The sequence below is a fragment of the Macadamia integrifolia genome, chromosome 7, assembly GCF_013358625.1.
Source record: "Macadamia integrifolia cultivar HAES 741 chromosome 7, SCU_Mint_v3, whole genome shotgun sequence".
NCBI lineage: Eukaryota > Viridiplantae > Streptophyta > Magnoliopsida > Proteales > Proteaceae > Macadamia > Macadamia integrifolia.
The window spans coordinates 3,867,741-3,890,568 of record NC_056563.1 but is presented as its reverse complement, the minus strand read 5'-3'; the positions used below and the strand labels follow the sequence as shown (position 1 = coordinate 3,890,568).

The window sequence follows — 22,828 nt, the reverse complement described above, 5'->3', positions numbered from 1 at the left end:
TGGGGGGTGGGTGGGGTTTAAATATACAAATTACTTTAAAGGCAGTAAAAAATTTCCCTCATGTCTCTCATGCATGTAGAGCATATGTACAAAGCATGGGACTGATCATAATATATAAGGGTTCTACCAAAACTCTAGTGCTTCTGGCAAAGCCATGCATATGAAACAGGGATGGAGGACAGACATCACAGAGAACCAGAGGAACACTTACATTGACCCGAGGAAAAAGGCAAGGGAGAGATGAAACCCAAAGAGAAATATAGATACAAAAGCAGTGAGTAGCATCGCCACAGAGGTAGAATAAACCTGCAAATTAACGGGAAAGAAAAAACATATCAGTAGAGAATTTGAGGTGTTGATGATGTGTTGCACCAAAGAAAAGGCTCTCATTAAGACTATTGTTGGTAAGTTCAACAAGAGACTGGCACACTAACAATCAAATGGTCTACAGGCTCACACCAAGGATCCCATAATAAACTGTGTACAGTAAAAGCTATATATATAGCTGATCAAACACCAAAGATTTTTGGATCATGAGGTTAACACCAAAAATGTAAGACCGTTTGAAGAGAAGAAAAGCAATTGAAAGTTAGTATCCCATTTCATGAAACAGTTGTCTCAATTTCCATGACAGAGAAAAGAAGACAAGCACTAGACAAAATTCTGGGAACCCATTAACACAATTGCATGGAATCATAATTCAGGCAATACATTATTCTTGGCAAGATAGCCTATGATCATCTTCAAAAATTAGATTGGGTCTTGGGGGCATGGATTTTCTTCTTATGCCTTCCCCTACCCATGGTCTACTCATTTCTTTAGAAAGCATTTAAAAGCATCTGCACAGGTAGGATTTTAAATACATGAGATTGGTTTTCATAGTTCAGTTCAGCGCATCCTGGACATTTTTTTTGAACCTTCCAGGTATAAGCAAAGAATGTAGGAAAGGCATAAGCAGAGATCCACTTCCAGCCTGAGATCAGACAGCTGGGCTAAGCATGAGCTTTCCAAACTTGCAGATCTCAATCAAGTAAACTAAACCTCATACAGTACCAGCAGAGTTGAATCTCTGGGACGAGTTATTAATTTATCCTAGTCATTAACATCTGGAGATAATCTCCACATTCCACATATGTTTGGCAAATCCCATCAACAAAGACATACTTTAGTTGGATTCTTAGTAATAAGTTCAATGGATCGGAGAAGAGAGTTAAGAGTTGGTTTCTTAGCAAATGCCATCAACATGGACAGACTTTAGTTGGTTCCCTTTGGGCGACTGAGGGTGCTGTGAGGGGGGGGGGGGGAATCCTGGTTGAGGACTCTGCTTGCTTGGAAGGTTGGACATCAGGTGATGCCGCTACCAGTTTGGAGAAGAGAGTTAAGGGTGCTTGGTTGGCAGCACTTCTAGTGACACCTGCAAGCCCAGGGGATGGCAGGGCAGGAGTAACTTGGAATTCTTTGTTTGGGCCTTCCTCGTTGAACAAAGGGGAAGGTATCAATCAGCACTTCATCTCTCCTGTTTTTTTAGGCAATGAGAAGGTGGCTTCCCAGCTCAGAACTCTGCTCTGGTTGGGCACTTCATTGGACTCGGGCCTTCCTTTGAAAACGTGAAGTCTTCTCTGGAAAAACAAATGGAGTTTTAAGGCGTGTGCATGGTGTTCCCTGGCATGTTCATGGAGGTTTCCAAGAGTTTCAGAGTACCACTGACCCCAACAAATTTCACTTGACTGTGTGCCCTTTATCAGCCCCTTGTTTTATCAACAATCCAATGAATGTAGAATTGTTAACATGTGTAGTGACAAAGTTAACCACAACTTCAGCTACAAATACACAAACCTGATTCATTTAGAGTATCCACGGAAAACAAATTGATAATGTACCAAAACCATCTGTCCTTTTTATATTGGTACAAATGTAAGAAATTTTTTACCAAAACACATGAAAAAATTTCCCATGATATATGCCCACTCATAATTCTCATATTTCATTGGTGTATTAGAAAATGGAACCAGGTATTTGATGCCTTACCTTCACAATATTATCAGCATACTTCATCACCATCGATACAGCAATACCACTGCAACCAAAAAGGTTCATGTCCAGTCATATTGATACACAATAGGACAGTTAGCAAGTAGGCATCTGATACACAAGATTAAACGGGGAAAAAAAAAAAAAAAAAAGGTATCTGATGTAAACTACCTGAGTGCATGGTTGAGAATCATGAGAGTAGTAATCAATGAGTAACCATGAAAGAATCCCCTGAAAACTTGAAAGGGTAAACTTGTGTGAAAAGGCTGAGACAAACAGTTAGATCATGTTTGAAAACTGGACCAATGTAGATCCGATTCCAGATCCAAAACTAAACTTGATCTTAAATACAAATCAGATTTGGGTCAGATCTGCATACTTAAGCTCGATTATTTTATAGATAATAGTAATTTACACATAGTGATAAGCTTACTAGGTTTTGGATCCAAAACCGAGCCTGTGCTAAGAATGGAATATACCAAACATGTCCGATACTAAGATCCAAAACTAGCTAAATGGCTACAGGCCGGACAGATCCAGATCTGAGCATCTCTGTTTTATGCTTTAGTACTTTACCAATTTCAACTGGCTTTTACTTCAACTAGTTAAATGGATACAGATCCAGACAGATCCAGATCTGAGCATCTCTGTTTTATGCGTTACTGCTTGACCATTTTCAAATGGCTTTTACTTCAACAACACAAAAAAAAACCAAGGGGTTGACAAGTTCACAAGGAAACAAATGGTTTTTCAACCAGTTTTAGAACACGAAAAATTTTAACAGGATCAGAATGAAATGAAGCCTCCTTTGTTCAAACTGGTTCAACCAGCTGCAGTTTTATTTTATTTTTTTTTTTTTTTTTTTTTTTTTTTTTGGGTGGGGGGGTGGGTGGTGGGTGGTGGTTGGTGGTTGGGGGGTTAGATTCAGCCCTATAAAACTGAGGTTATGAGTAATGAAAACATCCAGGTACCCTTGCAGGGAAACAAGAGCAAACTGATTTAAGAAGCATGTCTCTCTCCTCTCTGGTACCCCTCCCAGCATGCACTTCCGTGCCACTCTGATTATCACTTTATTAAATCAATTATATGCTTTTAGACTCAAATCAACTCCGCCTCATCCCAACTAAAGGGGTCGGCTACTTGGATCCTCTTTCTCCAATCAAGTCTATTCAAAGCACGAGTCATCTGTTACAGTGAGAGAAAGAGCAAGCAAAAGCTAGGAATGTACATAAAGCTGATAATATTCATATGACTTTCTTTTCTTAATTTTGTCTAAGGATCCAACTAAAATATTTAATGAAAAGTGATTATGCCCTTTTATCCTATTTTAAACTTCAAGAATCTATTTGTTATTTTGTTTCTATTAAAAAGAATTTTAACTACTTAAGCGAAGGATAGAAATAGAATATTATGAAACTTACAGTTGGAGAGCAGATTGACGGTCATGTGGGTAACAGAAGGAAGAGTAACTGGTATAATGGCTACATGAGATATATATATATATATATATAGATCTAAGGCTAAGCAAGAAAATACAAAGAACTTAATATATTATTTCAGTCATTATACAAAGGCCATTTAGTCTAAAAAAGTATTGAAATGAGTTGCTACTACAATTGCAATATAAGTAACTATTTAGATTACTAGAGCCACGATAATCAATCTGCATCATAGGCATTACATGCTTTTATCTCCCACATCCAAGTCCCATGACCGGTACTAATTTAAAAATCAAATATATATGGAGTTTCAACTCAAATTAAGTGAGGTTGACTTAACTATTGAACAGGGAATATAGTCTGGCAAATAAAATCAGATCTTCTTTTGTACTAGATGTGGCCTTGTGGGATGTCTTTTCTCTAAGGTGGTTGTATCTTTTTCTCCCCCTTCATTCAATAAAATGTTACCAGGAAAGGAGGGGTACAGAAAGAGATCTTGATGCAGTCAAAGGAAGAATTTTTTGTGGTACTGTTCGCAAGGAATTGTGTGGGCCCCTCAATGGACAACTTTGGTCGAGGATCCCGTCGGAAGATCATTGTTTGCTGCTGGAACATTCTGTGGAGTCAAAAATAGCAAATTTCTATTTTGTTTAGTAGTTTTTTATATCAAAGTTAGTCGTTCATTTGTTAGTAAGTATGCTACTTAGTAGTTATTTTGGGACTTTCTATTTTGCGGAGAGCTCCTAAACTCTGTTTCTTAGTTGTTTAGGACTTCCTATTTGAGGGAGTAACTAAATTTTCTTTGTTTCTTTGTAGTAAAAAGGATCTCTTGCTATATTAAGAGTTTCTTATCTGGTTGTAATGATCACAGCTTACAAATAAAGAAGGGCACTCTAGCCCACAGATATGATGTTTTGGAAACTACCTCACATAGAGTGTGTGCACTGTGGTAAATCACTCGCAACCCTTATGGTGAAGCAACTGACAAGCTGAGGTGGTGAATCCTTGGTTTGGGACTGGTGGCGAAGCCTTTCCCGTAGGCCATAGGTGGTGAAGGCTTTGGTCATATCCCCTCCTTCCCTTCTTCTTTTTCTCTTCTTTTCTTCAAGTTCCAGCAGTGGTTCTAGTATATGTGTAGGAGATTTCAGAAACTTTTCTGGACTTCATCTTTGGAGGTTTGATTATGCACTAATTATTTTATTCATTGTGCTTTATTCTTGGTCAATACTCATTTCTATTCTTCCCAGTTTTATTTCAGTTTCAGACCTGTGGTTTCAATATTAAAGCTCTTTCTGATCTCATTTTTTGGTCATCAGTACCAGTCAATCCAGATTGGGCTGGATTTTTTTATATTATCTTCCTTTCCTCCTGTTTTACGTTCGACTATAATTTGGAGTCTATCAAATTTTTTGATTGAAAGCTATTCAAAATTTCCTGACCTATTTCTGTTTCTGGCTGTTTCTCTCAATCTAACCATTGGATGAACCTGAGCTTTGAGGCATACAATCAGCATAATAAGACTTTCCTTCAACTGTAATTTCAGTCCCATCCATTGAACTGGTTAAATGTTATTGGTATTTCCCTCCTATTCTATCCATAATTTCTATGCCCTGGTTCACTGCAATTCTAGTTTTCATGGATTGCTAGAGTTTGTTATTTCAGCCAAGCATACCTCATCAGATCTTGTCTTAGATAATTAGTCATACCCGCTTTAACAACTTGGGACATCCAAAAAAACTCACTAACTTTTTTTAATTCTTTATTTTTTTTTCTTCTGTTTTTACCTTTTAATGATCAAGTACCAGCAGCTCATCAAAATTTACCAAGGGAAAGATATCTCCCTGCACTATAGCACATTACACATAATGACTTGACGTACAAGCTTTGGTGATATAAAGAAAATCACAGCTAATAAAAATACTTTAGATTTCAGTATCATCCTAATTTGTTCAAGTATATTCTCAAAGCTTTGATGGACCAAATGACATACCAGAGACTTATGAAAAATCTAAGCAACTTGATGGGTCTCAGATATTATAAAAATGAAGAAAATGTAGAAAGAAGAACAAAGACGCCATCAGAAATTCTGTTAGTCATTGACTACTGGACATTACAGATGTGCCCACACAAGGTTTCCCACATTTCCCATGTTGACTCCCCCTATGCATCCATCTCTTACCCTGACTCCTTACCAACATAGGAAATGGTACACCCGTAGATGTAGATTATGTGTTCAGACTTACTTGTTGATGACTGCATCAAAATCCTGAGTGAAAATAGCAATAGCGTTGAAGGCCATCCCAAAGATATATAACCAGAAGTTCTGTACATTTATATTTCGTGATGGACGTTTTTTTATTATAGCCTGCAGAATGCACATGGTAATGGATTAACAAAATCATGATTACTCAATCAAATAGTCTTGGAGTCCACAAAATTTGTCAATATAATATATGATTAGACACTATATTGGGGATTAGAGAGATGAGATGTAGCAACTCCATTTCACTGATCTAATATTTTCTGTTAGGCTTAACAGTCTTATATATCTAATATGCAAGGGATCCTAAATAAACTTCTGTTAAAGCTCCAAAATGTAATATATAGAGTAGATGGTTAAGTGTCATGAGGATGTTATTTTTCGCATAGGCAGTTTAGGCAGCTTCCAGCAAGGGTTTACATCCTCCAAAGTCTGAATATAAGATAACTGCCAAATTGTGGCAACCCAACCCCATCTATAGGTTGTATGGCCCAGACCCAAGAGAGTACTATACTCCCCCCCCCCCCCCCCCCCCCCCCTCTTGAATACTTCATCAGAACTTCATTAGAACAACAATATAAATTCTTCAATTCTTTACTTCAACAATATATTATGCATGTATATCATACTATTATTTATGAACTACTTGTCAATTGTTTGGTATACTTTTTCACTTGATTAATGTAATTATTTTTTCAAAACATAACTTTCATAATACCCTTTAGTGATGAAAATGCCTTAAATAGAATTTATTTCTTTCATGTTCCTTTAGTGTATATTTCATACAAAGAAACCTTCAGGTTCCCATTTTATTATATATTATGGAAATTGTGGAAAATGGTACTCTCCCCCTCCCTAAATGTATGCCCACACGTGGCACGTCGGCTAGTGTGTGTGATATATATATATATACATAGTTTTTAAGGCGCTAGTAAGGCGACGCCTTAGCAGCGCCTTGGCGCTGATGCGGTCTAGATATGGTAAGGTAGTGCTCCGCCTTATGTGAAGTGGCGCCTTATAGGTTTTTTTTTGCTTTTAACACATTTTAAAATAACTTGATGAAGATTCCAAATATAGATTTTTTATTGGTAGGTGTATGGTTTTGTTAACACTTGAGATGTATAGGATCAACTTTACTCCATCAAAAATAACCAAAACAAATAAAACAAAAACATGATTCACAAACAGGGTTTGGATTTTGTCAAGGGTTTTAAGAAAGGGCTTTGAGAAGGAATCAAGGAACAAGGAAGAACCATTGATCCAGACCACCATTCTGCTCCGGCAGCGGTGAGCTTCATTCTTCTTTGACGGGAGCAGAAATATAGTGGATGACTTTAGGACTTAGGCACTCATTTTGGCATCATAGAGGTAAGTATAATAAATACTTGTATATTTTATGTCTTCTTTTCTTTATATTTATAATTTTGTTTCACAATTATGTATTTATATTATATGTTAATATGTTATGATGATTAATGATTGATGATTAATGATTGATGATTGATGATTGATGAAGATGAACTTAGTTTATTCACTTTATTGATTTGTTTTCATTGGTATGAATATGAACCTTTAATATTTATTTAACATATGAGTAATAAGATTCAACTAGGATTTGAGCCAAATAGATTGGTTTCATAAAAAAATTACACAGGAACGCTTTAGTCGATAAGGCGACGCTTTATGCCCGCCTTATCGCTAAGGCGCTCTGAAAGACCCTCAAACGCCTCCGTCGCCTTACCGCCTTAAAAACTATGTATATATATATATATATAACCAAGAAAGCTTTACTGAAACCATGATGTATCAGAACGGTAGCTTTCTTAGGGTTTTGGTTGCTGCTATCACTTATATATATTCCCCAGTGAGCTTCTAGTGTCATCAGTCAGGATATTTTAACCTGTACCCATAACTAATATTTACTTTTTTTTTGGATGAATCACAACTAATATTTTTACCTAAACTTAATCAAAATATTCATCAATCACATCCTTTTTGGGTTTTATATTCACCGGCCTATCACGTTCTAAACCACCAGTTAGCCCAATACACAATTGTAAGACCATAAAATCTTCAGAATCCATGCTTCCACTAATACCTCTGTGTAGACACCTGCAAAGCCACTTAGAAGTGCCATGATCTGCAAAAGAGAAGAAAAATTATGTATGTGTTATTGATTAAAGAATCACCCTAAACAAAATTTTGTTTCTTCCTTCAGGTTATTGGATAGAATATCTCAAAATTTTCAAGAACTCACAATGGCCATTATCCAACCTTGAAAAGGAGTTTGAAGAACACGATCAGAACTGCACAGGAATGCTATTTTGTGAGGCACAGGAAATCCAATTCAAGGAAGAAGAGAGAGAGAGTCTCAAGCTTGGAGAGAAAACTAGGCTCACGGTTTGTACAATCTGTCAAACCATGAGTACTATAGTATTATATAATGCACCAATGTCAGAATATTTACAAGTATACCCTTGACACAACTATTCTACTAAAACAGAACATAAAGCACTACTAAACCCAGAATATTATAGCAAAGATAACTTCCTACGGTTTGACTAAAATAATGACAATACTTAACGAAGTGCATGATCAAAATGCAGGCTCAGGTGCAAAAAAATTTGTGAAACTTTTGAAACATTGTGCAGTAGAGTATAAAGGAACCACAATAGTCCAAGACCAAGACAACAAATCAAAAGTTGATAACCAACACTTCAGCAGAAGATGAGATGATTGCAGCAGCAAATTAGTAGAAGAAACATGAGAGAAAGGTTTTGAAAGTTTGGGAGCCTCCAAAAACCTAAAGCGAATAACTTTGTTGATTCACCCAAAAACATGAGTTAGTCATTAATGTATATTGAAGTGACCTGTCCTAATCTATGTTTGCCAATCTAAATAAACCCTCTAATAACTCAGAACTGAAAGATTTGACTAAAAAAACAATAATAACTGAAATGGTTGTTTCCAAGCTCCTGCATCACAATGTCCTGTCTTTTCCATACAAAACAAAATAAATAAATAAAGAAGAAGAGGGACTTAAATCATGTGTAATGGTTGTGACTGGATAGAGCATATATATAGTTAAATTTTTTCCATTTATTACTCAAATGAGAAAAACAAAAATTCCATGTTTCAAGCATAAAGCACAAACAAGGAACAATATAACCATTGTTAGTGTTCGCAACAGAGGGGAGTGTCCCCATCATGCTGTGAGTTGAGTCATAGAGTTAAGAGTTGTTTTTGGTTTTATTTCTCTCCTTAATAGATTGTAATTAGGTGCTTGAGTCTTAGTAGGTTTCTACTTGCTGGATCAGAAATAAAGGTCAGCACCACGATAGACATGTACAATGAACTATCGTAGTTTTAGACATCTCTCTCTCGGTTTGCTTCTTCTTCAAAGATTCTCGTTGCTAAGCTTTTGTTGCAACCATCAATCAGGAGTTCCCAAGTGATGAAACAAGATAACTCCTAGAGGGCAAACATCATGAAAAGATGAACCACAAAAAACACAAAGTAAGAGATAACAAAAAAAACAATCATTAATTAGATGGTCCCGATTATCCAAACATCAAAAATTCAAAATGATTATATCGTGTAGTGCCTTGAAAGAGTTGAGGCTTCATAAAATCACAAAATTACATTTAAGAAATCAAACATAGGACAGTACTGGCATATAGGCAAAGCATATGGAACACTTACGAAGAATCAAGTTGTGCAGTAGTGCATCCTGCACATAGCAAAATAAAAGCTGCCCACTGAATCTCACTTAACCTGAAAGAAATAATTAATGCGAAATATTAGTGACAAGGTTCTATCTCTCCACTCCATATGCAGATGATTGCATTCCATTTTTTATTTACCCTCCCTGTATAGATAATAATAATAATATATCCCCTGTTTTAGACCTCTCACAGTTACATTTTCCCTTCAAACAATTGTCTCCAAAATTGCAGTGCTTGTAGTTAAATTTTCCAATTGTCCAATTTGTTTTCGATCAAAAAGGGAAATAGGTTTTGGTTTCAAACCCCACCCCCCTAAAAATAAGTTCAAATAAAGAATGGACTCACGGTTAAATTTTCCAATTGTCCCATTTGTTTTCAATCCAACAGGGAAAATAGGTTTTGGTTTCAAACCCCCCCCCCCCCGGTTCAAAAAAAGAATGGACTTATATGCCAACGATATATATATATATATATATAAACTTTTATGGTCAATAACCCTGAATTAAATCAGATTAAGAGCTTTGGCATCAATTTTGATAACAGTCCAATAATTAACGAAGAAGGGCCTATGGTAAAAATAATTTATGCAGTCAAGGGAAAATACTAAAACTTGAATGGAAAGGTGCAAAGTCCTTACTTTTTCTTTAGAATGATGCGGTATAACACTCCAGTACTGATAAGATTCAAGTTCTTCAGTATTTGGTAACCAGGAGCATCCACATATGCAAAAATATAATACTGCACAGCATACAGAAAATGGATCTAGTCAAGTTTTCCCTCTCGAAAAGTAAGACTTATGTATCCATGATAATAATCAGTTACGAAAATAACACAATACTGAATTTATCCTTGTAAAAAAAAAAAAAAAAGAAAGAGGAAAGTCCATTTCCTACCTGAAGTAAGTTCTTAATAAGGTAGAGTGCTGCAGGAATAGGGTAAACAGAAACCTCGTCGAATGATGTACTCAGCCTGAGAGAATAAAATGAGACACATAAGAGAACAAAGTACATGTTGTCTAATCTAATCTATGGACAGTTCACAAAATCACGACACCAACTCAAGACAATAAATCTGTCTCCCAGCCTTGTTCACTGTCCATCTTCTTCTCTCTTCACCTTTATATTGTTTTTTCAGCTTTTCATAGGTATTTGAGGGTTAACTTGTTAAATAAGGTTAGGTTTTGTGGACTTCTTTAAAGGGCAGCCCAATATTTAGGCATGGCCTGTCAGTAAGTAAAAGCACCTTTTCTTTTTTCCTTTCCCCCTTCTGTTTCTTTTCCTTTTTCCTCTTGGTCATAGTGGTCGTTGCTCAATGCTTGAGAAAGGACATGGTAAAGGCTTTTATTTTTTCATTTCCCCTTTCCATGGAATGTTGACTATTTCCACTTTCTTTATTCAAGCAAAGCATCTTATTGCCAAACAAGAGACAAAAAAATATATCTATTAAATAAAACATTTAAAAACGAGATCCTAGGATCCTAAAGGGTGTTATGGTTCATAAGGAGAGCCTATCAACACAGGATCACAATCCCACTTGATCAGTCTCACTCTGGAGTTCTTTTACATGCAAAATCCAATCACATAGAATTACAACAATCCAACCAATTGATTCTTTCCAGTGGTGAGTGGTGCGGAAAAAAAAGTTGAGATCAAATGATTAGGATTGTTCCATATTCCAACATACACAGTTTCACACTAGGAAATGCTCCATGCTTTTTTTTTTTTTTTTTTGGGTACGTACTCTATATGGGAGGGTGGGGATGTAATTAGCCCACCATAGCTTCACCAACTGCACTACGCAGTCGTTGTTTGAAATGCCAGCTATTTTTTCATTTTTTGAAATGCTCCATGTCGATCCATTGAATTGTGGATTGACACCTGCAACATGTTCATAAATGCATTGGCTTGACTTTCCTTTACAGTTTACATGCCCTGTACGTAAGAGACTTAGCCCCTAAGTGGGGAAATATATATGTATATATATATATATAGACCATAGCAATGAACTGTCCACTTTGACCCACTCACTCACGCTATTAGAGAACTTTTATTATATCAAAGTTCTCAGGTTAAACATCTTGGCAATATAATGATATAACTCTAAAGGTACATTAAGCATAAAGCAATACAATAATACTATATATGTGTTTCAAGTATCAACTCAAATCAACTAAACCTTTTTCAGTACCGACCAAATTCCACTCGTTAGCATTGACTCTAGCACTCCGCACCACAAGGAGGTACCCCAATAATTGCAAATCTATAAATGCAGTAGAAGATGTCCAACAGAAAAATAATTAATTTTTTTTTTTTTTCGAAAGATTAGTGAAAGCAAACAAATGAAATGGCTTAGATGCATTTATTACCATTTACTTGCTAGATCTGATGTAGTTAAGGTTGTCCAAATGGGTCAATCGGGCCTCGGAAGACTTTATCTTGGCCCATGGTTGGGTCCTATGGACCTTGGGCTTCTTATTTTTGAGTTTATAAAGTAATGAGCCTCTATTATAAGCCTACATTTGGGGTCTTAATTTTTTTAGACGGGATTAAGTATATATAGATAAGATTGTGTGGCTCCCACGTGTTGTTATGTAATGTAAGTTAGTTTAGTGTAGAAAGAGCCCTTTTATTTCTTGTTGTTAGTCATGAGCTACATTGTTTGGAGTCTTCTATAGGCTATAGCAAGTGTTTGATCAATTTAAGCTAGCTTTTATTAGATAACTTTAAGGGATTTAGTTTAGGAGTCCAAAAGTCAGTTTATTTAGTCTTTATAAATAGTGGTTGTAATTTCACAAGAATTTATGGAATTTATGTCTATTTTCCCCACGAATTCTCCCTTACCTTCGTCCTTATGATTCCCTTTCTTCCCTATCCTGGCAGCTCCATTGCTGCAGTCTCTTTCCCACCACTAGCAAATCCTTTGATCGATCTGCATTATGAACCTAACCTAGACATGGATACCTTTATTTTTAAGACTATAGTTTGCTTGCCCAACAAAAGAATTGCTTTTTATTCATAGATGAAGGGTGATGAGATAATTTCGTTTTGTAGTCCTTGGTAGATCTGTTGTCTAAGATGGATGAGATGATCATTGAATCTGATGGTGATGTTGTACATCAAATTTTCAGATTCTTCTGACTTTCATGATCCTAGAAGTCATGTATTTCCATCTTCCAAACATCGCATTACAGTTGGTCAATCATGGATGGAAGAATGGAAGGTTGTCTTCGATTGTGAAGGGAACTTATGTACGTTTAAAGACCTCGCAAGTCAAGACTACTACACATCTTGAAAAGGTTGCAGTTTGATACCTCTTTAAATTTGGCTGAAGTGACACCAACGGTACAGTCACAAGAGGAATTGACGGTCCGATTGAAGATGTGAAACCCTACAAACGTATTCCAATTGGAGAGACACCATTTAGCTTTGTTCATAAGGAGATCAAGGTGGTTAACTTTATTTTTCTTCCACAGATTGTAGACATTTGGAAGTGGACTGTTACTGATTTTCATGAAAGGTGTTGGATTGCCATCAAATCAAAGCAAGTGTTCAATGATGCCGATCAAGTGGTGATGATCACTTATTCTATAAAACTTGAGAGGCCAGTTTTAAGTTAGTTTTTAGGTAATTTGAAGGGATAGTTATTTATCTAGTTAAAGATTCCTGAAGTCAATTTATTTAATCTTTATAAATAAGGTTGTAATCCTACACGAATTTTTTAAATTTTGGAATGGAAAATTAGTTTAGTTTAGTTTAGTTTAGTTAATATTGAGATTGTTGCCTCTCCCTCCCTCCCTCCCACGACTTCTCCCTTCCACTCATCCTTGTAAGTTGTAATCCCTTTCTTCCCTATCCTTGCGGCTCCACTGCTAGTAGTCTCTTTCCTTCTACCTTAAAAGAAAACCCACAACCAGCAGATCCTCTTATCAACCTGCATTAAGATCCCTCTAAAAAGAATATGATAACTTAGACTTTAAGACTGACGTACCTAGAATAACCCACAAAAACCACCTGATAACATGTTTATACATATAAGGAATAAAAAATTGTTAAGTAGCTTGTTTTGTTATCGCAGAGGTATACTTGTCATATCCTTGTGGTTAGTTCATCATTATGTGTTTATTACATTAAGTAGGGTTGCACATGGGTACACATGTGTGGTATGTTAGTAAGGACATATTTGTCTTTGTACTTGATACTTATGATATACATATATATATATATATATACACACACACTATACCTACCGATTGGAGACAACTTTTCTCACCAATCGGTAGTGCATGGTTCTTGCCTTCGCATCTCTTCTCTTCTTCTGTTTACTGTTATTCTTCTTCCTTTATTGGTTGTTCCAGATTTGAAGTTTGTCACAAAAATGAAGTGATTGCTACAATGTACATGGCAGAATGTTGGGCATTTAAGAAGTTGCATATTGACAAGCTATGTGTAGCGGATATGAGGATGTTAAAATGGATGTGCGGGAAAACTAGAAAGGATAAGGCAAGGAATGAATGTACAAGAGATGATTTGGGAGTTGCCCCAATTCATGATAAGCTTTGGGAAAGTCATTTGAGATGGTATGGCCATGTTCAACGGAGGCCATCGGATGCACCAGTAAGGACAAGTGGTCTGATCCAGATAGAAGGATCTAAACAAGCTATTGGCAGGCTAAAAATGACCATAGGAGAAGTAATGAGGAAAAACAGACACAGATTAGGCCTTGTCCCAAGTATGGCCTTGAATAGAGCAGATTGGAGGGCCAGAATTCAGGTAGCGGACCTCATCTAGCTGTGTTCTACTTTGTTACTGTTTTTGAACATCTGTTTCCTTTTACTTTTACATTTCCTTATCTTTGTCCTTCTTGGATCCATGTAGCCGACCTATTAAGCTGGGACAGGGCTGGTTGCTGTTACTGTTGTACAAAAACGAAGTACTTGCTGTATTTGGGCTGGGCTCATAAAGCATTACCAGAAAAACATGGACTTATGACTGTGGGAACATTACCAGAAAGAGGCTATATGCAAATGGAAGGCATCAAAATACAAAATTCAGAACACATAAGAATCTGAGTAACATTGCTTACAAATGGAAACTAAATCTATTTCAACTTAGCAATCACATGCATCTTGACATTTCCAAATTTAATGAACCAAAAGAATGATCCGACAGCAACAGTATTCACATGTCCTAATATAATGTATTTTTTCAAAACCAAGAACTGTGATTCCAGCTAACCCAATGAAACTATCGAGAAAATGCATTTTATCACCCAGTGTTCACAGCAAAGGTAACACAAAATAAGACCACAGCAATGAGTAAATCAGTGAGTTAGTGAGTGAGTGTGGTGTGTGTGTGTGTGTGTGTGTGTGTGTGTGTGTGTGTGTGTGTGTGAGAGAGAGAGAGAGAGGGCTTACTTGTTATCTTCAGTAACACCCTCACGTCTCCAGATTCTTACTAGGGCTGCAAGTGACAGTGCACATTTTAAAGTCTCCACCTAATGCAAACAGAGAAAGAAAAATCAATATTAACATAGACTGCCATAGAACAAAGACCACCATCCAAAATGTGAAAGTCTGCTCTATACATGTCACATATTCTATTTAAAGGTGCTGCTTTTCTTTCTTTTTTTTTTGGGGGGGGAGGGGGGGGGTGGGAATGTGGATTTCGAAAGGAAATTAGCATCGTTCGCACCAAGAAATTTGCAGTTGTTACACTGTACTCATACTTTCCAGCTCTTTTAGACCAGACAATCAATATTCCCTGTGAACTCGTAAGCACAGTTAATGTAATTGTAACAATCGACCTGCACCAGTGAAACAAGAAGGAAAATCAACTAGATAACCTTTATTGGGACCACATTAGATATTATTAGATTTCTAAGCAGTTCTTACTTGAGCTTCCATTTGGAGCGGTTGCTCAAGCCCAAGGTGGCTACACTATTGACAGGTCCTGCAAATCATTATAAATTATAGGAATTAGAGAAGGCAGATAAGTGCATCAAGCCAAGAGACGGAGATTTGTGTAGGGCTGCTGCCTCAAGCTTTGATCCAAAGAAATAGCATACCACCTGAATGAGGCTTTCCATGTGAGTTCTCTATATCATCTTCAACAGGATCCCCATCTTTATCCTATTAGTTATATATCATTGGAAACTTCAGAACATGATTAGCAGAATAGCCTCAGAAATTTTCAAGGTTTTCAAAGTTCGAAACTGAAAAACAGCAAGGCCTTGGTTTGATGAAGTGCCTTCTACTTCCAAATTGAAGCAAAATAAAATGGCTTCAAACATCTGTATGGCTCCTATTTCTTGCATTTAAAAGTAGGACAATGAAGATCACATATAAGTATGCTCAAGTACATTCAGTTCAATTTCACAGGAAATCCCATAGTTAAATCTCTAGAAACAAATGTCATCAACAATGCACCATCTAGTTTCACAAAATCTGAACAAGGAGGGGAACTTGGATTGAAATACATGAACTGGGCGGCCAGAAAAATCATCCATTTCCAGAAACGTGCACTTATTCAGATGGTAATCGACTGGCTGACTCAAGAAATGAACTGAAGCGAAAAATTAAGAACTTAAAATGTAAAGAAACTAGATGTAAAGTGTCAAATGAAAAAACATAAACCCTTCACTTCAAACTATATAGAAGCTAAACTGAAGTTCATTGAAACTTGTGAAGGAAACAGCTCCCGCTTGCATTTTTCAAACATGAGTAGTTGTAGAAGTGCCTGATCTAGAACCCAATGAAATTGGTGGCATTGAAAGATGTTCTTGAAATATATTTAAGTTTCAAGAAAGGGACAGTGTAGAAATGGCACTAACATTATATTTCGTGCTAATCAAAGAAACCCAGATCAAAATTGGAAACTTTAACAAGAAAACCCATAAGTTTGAGCATGGAGAACCCATGTCCAAGGCACGAGAAATACTATTCTTACTAACCGTAGCCAAATCAACTGCCTAGATTTCATACTAATCATCGAGTTCTAACCGAAAGAACATCCCAACCCCCCCCCCCTTTAACATTAATGGTTTACAGTGTCAAACAAGAACTAAAATGGCAAACCCAAATTGCATAGTTTGATTTCGAAGTCCATGTAATGGTAGCGGAAAACTGCCAATTTGATTTGGATAGTTAGCGTGTTTGAAGGAGGAGGACGACAGAAGAAAAACACGGCTAAATGGATAAGGAGGAGAAAGGAAACCTGATCCTTGATTTTCCGGTACTCCATTGCGACTCAGGTGGAGCAGAAATACAATTTACTCGAGAGAAGGTTTTCAAGATCTCTAACCAGTCTCTGATGCTCTTTACTTGCTTGCTTCCCACTTGAGAAGTGATGATGCTCTGTAATTCGGTTTTTTCTTTGGCAATGTGAAAGATGATTATATCCCCAATATTCACTAGATATAAATAAATGGGAGAGTGTTTTCTGTCCGAGGACTTGGTTAAGAATCTCCCACACAAGCAAACTGTAGCCGTAGGATCATAGCTTTGTCATAAAAGCCGTTGGATCAACTTCGTGAGCCCAGTATGAAAGCCCTCTTAACATGATTTGCGCCACGTTTTGGGAATTCCATAAGCTGGGTAGGCCGACCGTCGATATGGATGTTGGTGAAAGATTTTTTTATTCCTTTTATACCACTGTGATAACAGAGTAAATTTTCACAAAAAGGAAGCCACTTATTGGGATAGAAATAATCAAATGCTAAATGTAACTCTTGGATATTTAGGAGATAGTGTAAATAGACCACATCATCACATGCCAAATATTAGATTTTCAAATTTTTTTTTTTCTTTTAACTGATATTCGGGCCCGATTAGTTCCACGGGTTCATACTGACCCCACAATTGCATGGATAAGGTCATATTGAGGTTGAATGAGAATCATTCAACTTTCACTAAAAACAGTAAAGAGTACTAAATACCTCCGTGTGAGTGGCCCAATGTATGTCTAGTGTCAAATATCAGACATCAATTCAATCATATACCCCCCGTATAATTTCATGCTCCTCATGTACATTTCTACACCCTTCAATAGTCCTTCGCTCCCATGTCAAATTCTCAATATCATTCACTATATGACTAACTCGGGCCTGAACTTGACAAATGAGCAAAGACCTTGGGATCTATGTGTACTCAAAATTTTAGCCTAATATAATTTACCATGTAGCATAAACAAGCTTACAAACATGGCTTAGTTATGTGAACCACCAAACTAGAAAACCTACTATTAAAAAAACATGCCTAACTAATTAATATTTCCTTAAGAGCGACAATTTTCTTGAAATAGCTAGACCTCTAACTTGTACCAAATTATGGGGAATTTATTTAAAAAAAAACAAAAAAAAGCTTTTATGCAACACAAGTGAAAAAAGATTCCTGGATGGCTTTCTCTGCCAATGAGCCACAATGATAGAAGACAGTGGCTATTCAAACTAATGGATATAAGTATATAACATTATGATCAATCTGGTCTCAAATTTAATTGTCTAATTCAATCAAATAGGCCCTTGTATATTAACATGCATACTTATCTAGTTATTTTTATACACTTTATCAACTCTCCAATATTTTTATAACTCCTTTTTACCAATTAAAACTATTTACTAAAATCAAATTAAAAACTTTATTTTTCCAAATGATCGTGTCAACTATAGTTTGAAATGCCATGAACTTTTTTTATTTTTGTATTCCAATTGAATATTGGATATATTCTCGTTACAAAAAATAAAATAAATTAAGAATAATGTCAGATAAAGAATGGAAGCACGAAGCATTCGAAAAAATGAGGAAGATCCCAAACTTGTTGACTTTTCTTTGGACACATCTTTCATGAAATCAATGTTCCCCTCCAATCATGGTTTGTGTTGGTGTTACTGACTTTTTGAACAACAAATCAGGTTGGACTTTTGGAATTTTTGTTCAAGGTCAACTCAAGATTATCAGAATGGGAGCAACAACAGCTACAACTTCAGTGGAGTTAAAAGCTTTTGGCATCATTCAAGGAATAAATCTGGCGGTTTCTAAAGGATGGAATATTGATGAAGTTTAGTTCTCAAACAGGAGTTTACTTCAGCTTATTCCTCAACATTCTAATGGTTCCTCATGGCCCCTTCTATTAATAACAATTTTTGGGGAAATCTTTACTGAGTTCAATACCATGAACTATGTATATAAGTGTAAAGAATCTAATTAGACAATGATGTGCTTTTGGGAGTATGCTAATAGAGCCAGCTTAGGGAATGTTTTTTCTGATATTGACATGGATGTTATAACAAACTTTTTATATTAATATCTTTTTTCTTTAAAATAAATAAAAAAAAAAAAAAAAAAAAAAAAAACTGCCCTCTAATCCCATGATAGGGGCTATTTGAAAATAGATTTTTCCAAAAAAAAAAAAGGAAAAAGAGAAATCTATATTCAATATGTAAAAAATGTTCTAAAGCTAACTGCATAGAGCACACCAGCACTCTCTCTCTCTCTCCTTATATGAAAATATATATCTATCTCTAATGTAGGATATCATTTTGGCATTCTTCATTTGTGGTATCATATGTCACTTGTTCAAACAACCCTCCCTCTTTCAATAAAATGGTAATGAGATCCTCATGCCAATAATGAGGGGTTGTTCTCTCACACCCTCTCATATTCTGAACATATGGGTTTACAACGACACTCTTCTTTGACAAAGAGTCCTTAGTTGACAAAATTTTTTTTTTTCTTTTTGGTAAATAAACGTATTAAAGAAAGGGGGAGGGATATTACAACCCTGAAAGGGGAAACAAACCCGAAAAGGTAACTAGGGCTTCAAGGCTTAGATGTATCACAAAAATCCCAAATGGGCTAAAAACAAAGCTAGGAAGCCCATCAAGCAAGTCAAATCCAATTAGGGTTTGAGAAATCCTAACAAACATCTCTTCTCTTCGTCTATCCAGCCGCCAAGGGAGCTTCGTCGACGAGAGGACTATCACTTTGGAGGTCGCTGGCCTTGCGGAGGGCCAAGACCAAACTTGCAACTGACCTAGCGGGGGTGACAGCCATGATTAAGCGTCGGCCTTGCAGAGGCAACGGCAAAGCAGTTATCGGCCAAGCATAGTTGGAAGCCAAAAGTTGCTTGCCATGCAACTGGCAACAAAACTGCAGAAGCTGAGCGAGCTCGGCGGAGGGTGGCTAGCCAAGTAGGGTTGGTAGCGAACAGTTGCAAACCAAGTGGGCTGGAGGGAGGCGACATAACAGACCAGCAGAGCAAAATGGCATCTGAAGCTAGAGCAGGCAAATGAGATTTGAGGTGATCAAGTAGCTAGCCGAGCGAGGATCTAAACGAGCATAAGATCCTACAGGGATGGTGATCTATAGGGCAGGCGGCCAAGATGAGATAGCTAGCCGAGCGGGAATCCAAACGAGCATGAGATCCAGCAGAGATGGTGACCTACAATGCTGATGGCCAAGATATGTTAGAATTTATATTTATTTTATTATAATTAAGTTTCAATATGAGATTTTTCTTTTATGTGTTTTATGACTTGTAATGATGTGAGACCCTCAGGGTTAAGGTAATGGAAAAGGGTCAATAACACCCTATGTGTGCCCTAAATTCCATTCATGACCATTACCATGAGTGGAGAGGTGGACAAAGAGAATTGATTGGATGAAATTAATCCTTAGTTCATGCCATAGGTTATTGCCAAGTGGAGGTAAATGGTCGATGTCATTATGTGAGTGTCCTAAAGTCCATTCATAGTCACTACCATGAGTGGGGAGGTGAGCTAGAAAATGGTCAATAACACTTTATGAGAGCTCTAAATTTCATTCATGGCCATTATCATAAGTGGGGAGCTGGGCTAAGTTGATTGGACATTATTCTCCAATCAACTTGCCATTAGTTGGAGGTTACTCTTGGGAAATCCAAGAGGGTGCAAGGGTTGGTTTTAGATCTATATAAATCCAACCAAATACCTTGCAGAGACACACATTCACATATTGACACTTCATCTATTTATACTCTTTGCAACCATACAAGTCTTTCTCTTTCTATTTTCTCTAAGTCTTGTGTAAGGTTAGAAGGGGCTGTTGTACTGTAGCTTTTTGCTCCTGTAAGGGACTGGAAGAATTGTCTCGTCTTCTAGTGGAAGGTTGTTTTATCTTGGAGATAGAGATGTAGAACAACTATTGGCAGTAAAGGGCATCAATTACCTAGGCAGTACTACAAGTGTGACTCAATCTCAATTCTGATCGAAGCTTCTTCAGTTGCTGTGGTGGTGATTCAACATCTATTTAAAGTCTATCCCCTTCTCATTTCAGCCAAGGATCAATACTACAACATCATAGTAGTTTCTACTGCAAAAGTTTTGCATTACAATTTGTTTTATTTTTTTAGGAAATTGTAATACAATTATCCAACAAGACATGACTTCAATTGAGCATAAGCTCCATCAAAGAATGAAGAAACATAAAAAGTAAGGAGAGAGAGAGGAAAGGAGCGAAAGGACGAGAGAAATGTTGGGTCCCGATTGACACTGAGAGGGGGGGTGAATCAGTGTGCCAAATATTTTTTCACTTTCCAACTGTACCCCTGATGTGGCAATCACTATCTGCACTTCAATAGCACAATCTATTGATGCTGCCCAGAGCTGCTATGTATACTACTGACCATTCTTACTGTTGCATGAAACTTACTCACATAACCTGTATTGCTGCCCAGAGTTGTCTCATAAACCTCACACGGTAATCACTGTCACATACATACACAGTCGTATGCACATCCACACTGCACCACCAAGTGGTCAGGTCTACCAGATGTACACACCCATTCTGCAGCCAAGCACTCCAATCCACAATACAAATACGAGCATACACATCCACAACACAAGAAATACGTGCTTCGGCCAGTTGCCTACATGCACGGAGTAATGCCCACTGTCGGGCTCAGCATTTACTCAATACTAATTATGACTGCACCCACAGCCAAGGGAACACATTCCCAGTTTCCACCAATGACATACAATGGCTAGGTCTTCACCCTAGTTTTCTCAGAATGATATGAGAGGCCGCACCCACGGCAAATAGGTTTAGGTAGTTGTACCTACCAAGGAACACATAGCCCCTGTGTCCAGCACCCACTGAACACCAATAAAATAAAGTTGGGCTTATAACAATGCCCTATAGTGAAGCACTCATACATGCAAATTTCCCCCAAATAGACTACAACTATCACTTAGGCATTTTATCAAACATCTTGCCTACAATGATTTATAATAATGGAAATTTGGCAAAAGTGAGGTTACCTTGGCAAGGAGTAACCGTCGGAGATGCAATAATGTCGATCTCCACTTGATGTGGACCACAATCACGTTGTCTCGGTGCCGCCAATGCTTCAACCCCGGTTGGCACTTGGGTTTCTTGAAGCAACTCACAAGAACCAAATTCTAGGTTATTCTTCTTCTTCTTTCTTTTCTCCTTGTCTTTACTTTCATGGAGTAACAATGGCATTCACATTCACACACACACAAAGAGAGAAAAAAAACTTCTTCTCTATTTCCCTCTTCTTCTCTTCTCTTCTATTTTCTTTTCTTTTCTCTTGGCAACAACCAATAGAACTGGCTACCTTGGTTTCCAGCAGCTTCCTAAGCCTCTAATGGTGGCTATGGATGAAGTGCAAGAGGATGGAAGTGTTTCATTCAAACATTTAACCTTCCACGAGCTTCAACTCGTTTTTCCGACCACCTCAGCAACCCCTCTGCCTGATTTCTTCTCTCTGATGTGTTGAGCTCGGAGAGATGAAGAATCTCCAACTTGAATCACCCAAATCGGAGTTAAAATGAGAGAGATATGACCTTTTGAAGTTGGAGCAATGAGATAGCCCGAAATGGAATCTTCGTACGGGTGGCGTAGGCTACACCGGCGGCGCGCGCAACAGGGGCGAAATCTGACCGTAGATCTCATATAAGAGAACTTATAATCCAAGCCGTCCGATTAAACCAACGGACAACAGATCCAAACCGTTAGATTTGAATCTCGATGACGTCATCATGACGTAGGCGCTGACATCGTCAGAAGTGTTGTCGATCTATGATTGGTTGCTTTCCCGGATTTTAAGGGAGCTTGTCTCCCACTCACAAAAGTGAAAATGCATATTGACCGTTGGATCCGAATCTTCCATGATGGCTTTAATCAGATTTCATGAGATCATTAAGATCGGAATCCTTTTTATACTTTCTATACACGTGCGAAACACAATAACATACCTTGATATAGTGTAGCGCCAGTGCATCAAGAATTATGCATCTAACCAATCAAATCCCACGCGCAAGCATCTATCTCGTCCGTATCACACCAAAATCTCAGCAGCCTTTGGATGGGCATCAAG

At 37.3% G+C, this 22,828-nt stretch overlaps 1 protein-coding gene across 2 annotated transcripts; it reads right to left on the bottom strand.

Annotated features, from left to right (window-relative positions):
* Window positions 1-211: 211 nt before the first annotated feature.
* LOC122083190 (CMP-sialic acid transporter 4-like) lies at window positions 212-16,851 on the bottom strand (the record flags this gene model as incomplete). 2 transcript variants are annotated; one of them, XM_042650900.1, is given in 14 exon segments in its annotated part: window positions 212-306; window positions 2,029-2,077; window positions 2,203-2,262; window positions 5,714-5,835; window positions 7,829-7,870; window positions 7,988-8,036; window positions 9,433-9,504; window positions 10,093-10,193; window positions 10,349-10,424; window positions 14,869-14,948; window positions 15,146-15,257; window positions 15,346-15,403; window positions 15,519-15,582; window positions 16,667-16,851. In XM_042650900.1, coding segments are annotated over 14 exon segments (1,007 nt in total), but the record flags the coding sequence as incomplete, so codon positions are not given.
* Between the last annotated feature and the right edge of the window lie 5,977 nt (window positions 16,852-22,828).